Consider the following 9,029-nt stretch of genomic DNA (forward strand, 5'->3'; position numbering starts at 1 on the left):
TGTATATATATATATAAATTTTTTTACAATTTCCGGGTTTTGATTGGAGTACTTTTGGCACCCCAGCGAGTACTTTCAAAAGTTATTAAGGCACAAAACTGTAAAATTAAAGGCAAAGGAGTTACGGCCACTTTTATGAAAGATAGGCTGTAATCTTAAAAAAATTTTTTTTTCAGTATTTATTAGTTGGTACTATTATTAAAATGTATCAGGAACTCTAGTACTTTTCGAGTACTTTAAGATAGGATCATTAAAAGAATGATTTTTTAATTTTGCGGTGCCATCCCCAAATTTCAATAATTTTTTTATAATATTTGGCGGTTGGTACTATTGTTAAAATGTATCAGGAACTGTAGTACTTTTCGAGTACTTTAAGATAGGATCTTTAAAACAATATATTTTTCATGTTGCGGTGCCACGGGAAGTTAGCACCTCATATTTTCAAATTGCAATTTCTCTAAGTATTTCGGCGGTACTCTTGCTAATACCTATCAGGAACTCTAGTACTCTTTGGGGTGCAAATAGTACTCTTGATAAAACTTACGATTTTGAAAGATGCGGTGCTAACTTCACACAGGCATTTTTTTCTGTGTAGATTTTGATTTCCTATATACAATAAAATTATTTAGATTAAAATTTTGTAGAGGTTAGGAAACATCTTGAAAATTAAGCAAGAATATTTATATTTATGTGTATTTAGGTGTATTCATAGAAATTTGGATAAGGTAAAAATTAATAAACTTAAAGAATACAACATAACAAGTTATTTTATTTTTTAATTGATCAAAATACAAAAATAAGAAAGTCAAAATATAAAATCTCCCCCTCAATTTTTTTAAAATAAAATACAAAAAATTAAGAACTACAAAATACAAAAAAACAAAACAAAATCAATATTTCGTCGCGTCCTCATTCCGAAAAAGAGAATGAGATTAAAAAGTTAATTAAAGATTAAATCATTCCAGTTATTTTTTTGTTATGGTATAATAATATTATCTAATAGCAGTTAAATCTGCTTAATCATTTTGTTGAATAGCATTGTAAAATAATAGCTGAATAATTTTAACATGCAGAAACAGCCTCTCTATTACTCTCTTTTACTCTTCTCTCCAGACACGTCTTCCGTTTTAGCGGATGCGCATTTGTGATAATCCTTTCATCCAACTTTGTGTAATTTATCCAAATTTCTTCTCTCTTCGCACTCAATTACTAACATCCTCTATATACACATAAATTATACCTCATCCCTACTTTTCTCCTAAAAAGAACTTACATAGATGCGGTTCGAAGCTTCATGTATCAGAATTTTTTATAAATACATCATATTCTTGCTTAAGATGTTCTTTAGGAATTCTTTAATAATTCTATCATATTCAAGAAGTCAAAATCTACAAAAAAAAAATTATTTTACTTTAATGGCAAAATTTGGTCCTTTTTTTAACATCCTTCTTTATAAATAAAAACCTAGTCAAATTTATATTTTTTGTACGCTCAATTTGTTATCACAATAATATTAAATTTACAAATGTTCTTAAAATATATAAAGTTACAAAAATCATTCAAGACTAGGATTACCTAAACATTAAAAAATTCATGCTGCCCGCTCGTGCGGATGAACTCGCCTTCAGCGCGTGCGTCCATATCCCACATTTACGGGCAATTAGCCGATTCACCGCACACTAGTTGCACAAATATTTATTTTATATACACGCACACGTGCGCGTGTATATATGCGTGCGTGCATGTGCACGCGCGTATAACGTAACTATGTAGTTCTAAAGAACACTTTGCAGCCTTCTAAGATTAAAAATACCACACAGCTGTTCTAAGTCCGAAAAGAATCGCAATAATACAAATTACAGTACTCACTTTATAAACTTGGCCATAAGTTCCATTGCCCACCACTTCGATTAGCTCAAAGATTCCAGCAGGCTCCTAAAACACAGATGATCAATTAATCCTCGAAATATAAAACAATCTTTCTCATCATTAAAAGAAAATAACGTCGAATTATCACTCCGTTAATTTCTCCTATTTGTTCTTGTAAAAGAAAGAAAACAATTAAAAATTTTTGGAAAAAATAAATAAAAATAAAATAAAAATTAGAGAATAAAGTTAAAAAATCGATTTTTTTAAGTGAATTATTTACCAAAGTTAAAAAAGTAAGGAACAAATTTTAAAATTTTATTCAAATAAAAAATCCATATATCCGGATTATAAATATAAATAGAAAACAATGTGGATGGGAATTTTCGGTTATACTAGATTTACTTTTTGTACCCATTACGTGTTATCCTTTCTACACTTAGAATGAAAATAATACATTAATTAAAAGTTAAAGAAAAAAAGAAAAGATAAAAAAGAAAGAACATTCTTTAGATCAGCAAAAAACATTCTCATAAATTACGTCACTGAGAGAAAAAGTGGTTGCAATTGTTATAATTTAACTATAATTTATAAACAATAAATAACTTAATCAAGTCGACTTCCTGGTAAATTTATTTATTAGATAAATGATGTTTCGACCATTAATTTTAATCCTCTTCAGGTATAAATACAAGTGATTAATTTACGACATAACAACTTAATATATTTGGATCAACAAAATGTGAAACAAGTTTTACAAGAGATACAACATAGATGTAAAATCAATCTTAACATTAAAAATAAAATATAATAATAAAGGAATAAAGAAAGCAAAGGCAGAAAAAAATGTAAATTAAAATAAAAAATTGAGAACTTACATGTCCGAAGTCAATAAATAAATTTATAAACTAAGTATAATTAGTAATAATAAGATAATAAAACATAATATAAAAAATTAATGGTCAAAACGTCGTTTATCTAATAAACAAATTTGCCAGAAAGTCGACTTGATTAACTTATTTATAGTTTATTACTACTGGCAACAAAAAGATCACATCATATTTTAATGATTTATAAATGTTGTCGGTGCGGAGTACATTTTTTATTTTACCCATTATACTTATTGTTATTAAACAAAAATAGTAAGCAAAAATGTTAAAACAGATATTTGTGTTACAAATGGGAAAAGCCCTCTCTTTCCTTCGAGTGCAATCAATAGGAAAAAGTTAATCAGCACATGTAATACATAATATTTTTATTTGCTACATGTGCGTAAAAAATGGTCCTTTTCGTGGTTCTCTACCGGCCACAAAGTCACCAATTGTAGACGTTTATCGTACAAATCTTAACATTTTAATATTAATATTTAAAATTATCATAATTTATAATAAAGTTTTGTCATAGTTGATAAAACTATAAATACAAAAAATAATCATATATTTACTGTAATTGTAATTACATCTGTTACTTAAAATTTTTATTTTTACTATCCATCTTAATATTTCTTATATTATTATTTAACGTGATTTATAGTAAAATTTTTTGACAGTTGATACATTAATAGTTAATATAACTATAAACATAAATTATTACAAACATTAGTTAATTAGTTAACGTATATTATTACAAACATTACAGTAGTAGTAATTCTAAAAATAAAATTCCTAACCATAATTATTAATAATTATTACCATGCAATTGTAATCATAAAAATACTTTTCTCTCAGTGATCTTTTATCAATTCAGTACGATTCAATCTGTATTGTAAAAAATAACATAATTTTGTGACATACTATTAAAAATATGTATTAAACACATAACATAAAAAGTTGCAACTTTTATAAATAAAATTAATCTTTTTTATAGGAAAACAATTATAATAATTATAGTAATTAAAACCTGGAAGTTTGTGCGAAATATGTATCTAATAATACAATCGTCAATTCTCGTCTTAACGCGTCAACTGAATATAAAAACTTATATAGCGCACAAAATACCAATTCTGAGAATCTGCCAGTCATGACTGTAAAGGAAAAGAACTAAAGACAAGAACCAATCATATTAAAGACAAAAGAACGTTTTTAGGTCTAAATCTCCGATTTGAACGAGCTTGAAATATGTTACAGAGCAGCTAAAAATAAAAAACACGTATTTTTTAAAAAGTACCCAAAAATCGGTTTTTCTCTTCTTTCGGGGCAAATATCGATAAAACTATAAAAGACAAAAAAAAATTTCAAGTAAAAATTAAATAACTCCAAAACGTACGGTGCAAGGTTTAGTTTCTGAGAAATAAGAATTCCAAGGATTTAGGAAACTATTCCAAATTCGGTGCCTTTCCTCTATGAGAAACAGAGTGCGATAATCGCGAGCGTAAATGAAAGTATTTCGGTGTTTACACGTAACTGTAATTGAGAATGCATTTTCAGGGCGAACGTTCGATCTTTCTCTCTTCTGTTCAGGTTTCTGCTTTTTTTGACCGCAGCAATGCTGCGACTTTCTGTTTATTTTTTTCTACTATGTTACAATAACTGCGTTCAGAAAAAAAGTGTTGCTACCGTTATAAATTCTTTTATAGCTGCGTTTCGATATTCACTGCTAGTACTAAAAATCTATAGTTTACGTCACATATACTGTAGATTTTCAGTACTGACAGTAAATATCGAAACGCAGCCTATATTAAGCAAAAATAATATGATAAACAGGTCAATGTATCGAGCCAAGACAAATTTTCTTAATACATTATAAATAATTAGATAAACATTATATGAAATGATGAACATGAAAATATAATTAAACAGTTAAACAAGATGATCATTGAACAACCATAAACGCAATGAGCTGTTTTATGGTTGTTCAATGGTCATCTTAACTGTTTAATTATATTTTCGTGTCCATCATTTCATTCATGTTTTAAGTTCATACATATTGGTAATGTATTATGACTAAAGAGGACTAAGTATAGTGAGAATTTGAGAATTGAAGAATTTTACAATTGCAAAGCTGTTTTTTCTGCTAAACATAGCCAGTTTTTAATATATTCTTAAGAGAATCCTGGATTGCTTCCCAAATTGGATCGGAATCGATAATATATAGTCATTTGTGCACAACATTAATGAGATTTCGTTATGTGTTTCTTTTACAGATTTGGAATTTTTTTCCAAAATTAAATTATACATATTAATATCAATATGTGAATTAGACTTTACATCGAGAACAAAAAAATTTTTTTATATTCCTCTATTTATCGACTCTTCAAGTGTATGTAACTTAAATCTTCATAGCGCAATTTCGTCTCAATTAGGCACCAATATCTAATTTTCAAAACTAGACACTGTTCCTGTCATCTACCAGTCTATAAATACTAATTTTGTAAGTACAAACTATAGATCTCTTAGCAAACATTGTTACTATGTGACCACTAATTAACAAGTTCGTTTTTGGTATAAACTCCACTCCATAGACTGGCAGTAATGTATATACTTTCATTCTGGAGAACAATTTTGAAACCTATAAAAGAAATTAAAAAACATTGAGATACAAACAGTACTGCCTTTCTCTCGGTAAGAGATGGCTTCAGCATCCCTTTAATGATAACAACACATCTCTAGGTCGATTCTTTCCTTTGTTATGTCCATAGTGTTGCAGGAATAGAAAAAACAATTGGTGGATGTGTTTTAAACATAATTTTGATCAGCAAGAACTCAATTCCACTTGCATGAAAATCTATGAGAAATGTGATTCCTAGTAGCATTGACTGAGTTCAGTAGACAATGTAGCGATAAAACTGTGTAAAATTCTTTTATATGATTGATTTATACATTTAGATCCAACAGGAACTAAGAACAAGAACCAATCATGTTGGAGAATTTTACAATTCCACTGCTACATTCTCCGCTGAACGCAGCTATTCATTATGTTCAATTCATTATATTGCTTATATATTGATTAAGCATACTTAATATTTCAATTTAACACTGGAAATTCACAGGTCAAATGCAGACTAAAACTATACATTGATATTAAAGATTACATTGGGAATATATTGGAGCAATGTTATAATGTAAATATAATTAAAAAATTAATTTTTTCTATATCAATACAATTCTTAAAAGATACTACAGGTATATTTTTTCCACCCAACTTCCCTACATTTATTTCAAAAAATCGTGATAATAGAATACAAATTAAAGAAAAATCTCGTAACTTGAATGATTTTGTATTGCGCCAATAAATTATGCTATTAGGAATTGCATGTAACAATACATTAGACATTAATAATACCTTTTCACTTAAAGTTAGCTGTTTTCTGAGTTTTCTATAAATATAGAAAGCAACTAACTTCATATATATGTCCTTTGCAGGTGGTTCTGCGACATATGATTCCGACTTATCAACGATGCGAATGCATCAGACAACAAACGTCGCCTTAATTCTTCCAAGTTTCCTTGTTACGCGTCTCGCGACGATTAAAAAAAAAAAAGAATTTTTTGCCACATCTTAGGACTTCTTGCAGTTTATCTTCCCTTTTTTATTTTTCACATTGGACGAAAAAGAACAAACATTTGAGAAAAGAGAAGGAGAACGTCAGTTCCTCCTTCTCCTCCTTCTCCTCCCTCTCTCATCATTGTCATCGTCGGTTCTCGTAAGGTTAATCACCAATGGTATGCAATGGTATGACGAGACACGCGCTCGTGACACCAGGCGGGTCCGGAAAATGACTGCTGAAGGTCACGATTTGCGATTCGTGATTGTCGTCTCGCGCGACCAGAAAGAAAAGAAGAAAACAAAAAAAAACACGACAAAGAATTCTCATGTCGATACATACCTTCAAAGCGTTCAGGTCAATGTCGTCGAGCGAGCAATTGACGCTCGGTGCCAAATTATGCGCCATCTTGATACGCCACTTGCACTCCCTCCCGTTGTTCTTTTTTCCTTTCTTTCTCTTTCTCTTGCTCGCTGAAGCTCACAGATTATATTGAGAACACCGTTCGAGTGATTCTGTCGTCTAGAATTCGTTGCTCTTGCTCTTTTTTTTTTAATGCTAAATCTCTCTCTTTCCTTTTTCTCTTTTTTCCTTCCTCCCTCGCGCTATCTTCTCCGACCGCTCGCCGTTCACGAGTCGAACAAAAATACAAGGGCAGAGAAAGAAAAAAGCAAAGATGCAGGTTCTCACGATTTACTCGTTGCACCAGCACTACGAGGGCACGAGGAGTGTCGAGGGGCACGGACGAGCGCAGCACATAGCTCAGAGCGGGCGGCGGAGGTCAGTCCTTGCTCTGGCTGAGCCAACTGCGCTACAGCTACTATGCGACGAACCGCTTATCGAACCGCGGCGGCAATACGTATGATGATGAACTGCAAGCTAAAGATGCACGCAAAACAGCAGCAACAACGCGGCACATGGCGCGCAGAATACACTGAAAACCAGAGAAGCCTAGAAAAATCGAGGATACTCTGAAGAAGGCCGTCTAGCGGTTAAACGTGACAGCGTCGCGCCTCCATCGAGTTTTGCTCCCCTCTCTCTCTCTCTCTCTCTCACACACACACACACACACACACACACACACACACACACACACACACACACACACACACACACAACAGAGAGCTTTTCTTTCTCTCGCACGCGACATGAAGGGTGCGCCGAGCTCGATATAAAGCGTTCTCTCTTTTCTTCTTTTTTACTTCCTTTTTAATCTTTCTTTCTCTTTATAATGGAGAAAAGATACCAAGGGCTCGATTCTTGAATTCATTCGCAAGAGAAACGTATTCGCAAATTCTGTTTTTACAGAAAAGTTGGAAATTTATTGGCTATCGTATGACTTTTAACCAATAAACTTGCAACTTTTCTGTTAGAGCGGGTATTTGCGCATACGTTTCTCTTGCAAATGAATTCAAGAATCGAGCCCCTGATTGGTCACCGCATGCGTTTATCGGAGCTCACCGCATACATGGAGTCTTAAGCTGGTCACACACACTTTCCGTAGAACGTAACAGTAAGATTTCGACATGTTGGATTGGGCGACCGTAACAGTAAGCGACTACATCAAGTACGTGATTGGTCAAAACCTTACTGTTACGTTCTACGGAAAGTGTGTGTGACCCACTTTAAGGGCCATCTACAATGGAGTGTTTTAGCCGTAACAGCACTAAACTACGGCAATGCTGTCTAGAATAAAAACGACGTAGCAATAACATACAAGCCGGCCATCAAAGAAAGGCGACCAAAAACTAATCCCAAATGCCCCAACGATCATCGTAAGCACGCAATGAATTGGCTCAATGTCTGCTGTAGGCTATAAACAGTAAAGCAATACGAAGTGGAGACATTTTCTACGACTACTGCTACGGCCTACGACTCTCCATTGTAGATGGCCCTTAAGGCTCTCACACATGAATTGACATAACCATAACAGTAAGGTTTCGACCAATTACGTACTTAATTCAGCTAAAGACCTATAATAAAAGATTCGCCAATGGCGAACACAATTTTGATTGGTCACTTGAATCACGTGATTTATCCGCCCTTGCGTACCTACGCTGGGCAAGGAAAAGGGGAGAGTGCTTTGTGCTGAGTAATATAGGTTAAAGGAATTTGTCAGAAATTATAAGGTAATTCAATCTCTACACTCTCGAGAATCACTATATTTTGACGATACACTCAGGAAGAATAAGAAAAATTAAATTTGCAGCTGCTATATGGTTGCGTAGAACTTGGAGCAGACTCGCATTGTTTGCTTTTACTATCTTCACTACTCCAGACTCCAGCCCCCCAGCCCCCATCCAGTCACCAGTATGGGTACAAGATGGCGGACAAGAGTCACGGTGGGGGGCCATCTTTGATTATAGATCTTTAAATTCAGCCGGTTACGGCAGGTTACAAATAGTAAGAAACTAGTGAATGTATTTAATCATTGGCTGATCAGCTTAAATTCATTACTTGATACGCGTACCAAGTGCTCGGTGTAAACTAGAGCATAAGGCAATTTTTGGCGATCTTTTGGTACATATGTACCAAACTGTACCAGAACCAATAAGATAAAAGTTTATTTATATCCCATTGGTTCTGGTACAGTTTGGTATGCTTTGGTAAATGTACCAAACGATCGCCAAAAATCGCCTATAGTTATGTCAATTCATGTGTGAGGGCTTTTAGGACCAAT

The 9,029-nt window shown here is 32.8% G+C and overlaps 1 protein-coding gene across 13 annotated transcripts in view; it reads right to left on the minus strand.

The window, feature by feature from the left end:
• Positions 1-7,434, minus strand: part of LOC105839163 (traf2 and NCK-interacting protein kinase) — a 113,807-nt gene extending 106,373 nt beyond the window's left edge. For 5 of the 13 annotated variants that reach the window (XM_012685274.3, XM_012685273.3, XM_012685269.3 and 2 more), the window contains exons 1-2: positions 6,692-7,433; positions 1,870-1,935 (exon numbers count right to left, since the gene is read on the minus strand). In XM_012685274.3, coding sequence (XP_012540728.1) covers positions 1,870-1,935; positions 6,692-6,757 — 132 coding nt within the window. In that variant the 5' untranslated portion in view covers positions 6,758-7,433. Of the gene's footprint in view, positions 1-1,869; positions 1,936-6,691 lie in introns of all 13 variants that reach the window. The other 8 variants (XM_012685270.3, XM_012685268.3, XM_012685277.3 and 5 more) reach the window with 6 other exon arrangements.
• Between the last annotated feature and the right edge of the window lie 1,595 nt (positions 7,435-9,029).

Source organism: Monomorium pharaonis, chromosome 5 (genome assembly GCF_013373865.1).
Source record: "Monomorium pharaonis isolate MP-MQ-018 chromosome 5, ASM1337386v2, whole genome shotgun sequence".
NCBI lineage: Eukaryota > Metazoa > Arthropoda > Insecta > Hymenoptera > Formicidae > Monomorium > Monomorium pharaonis.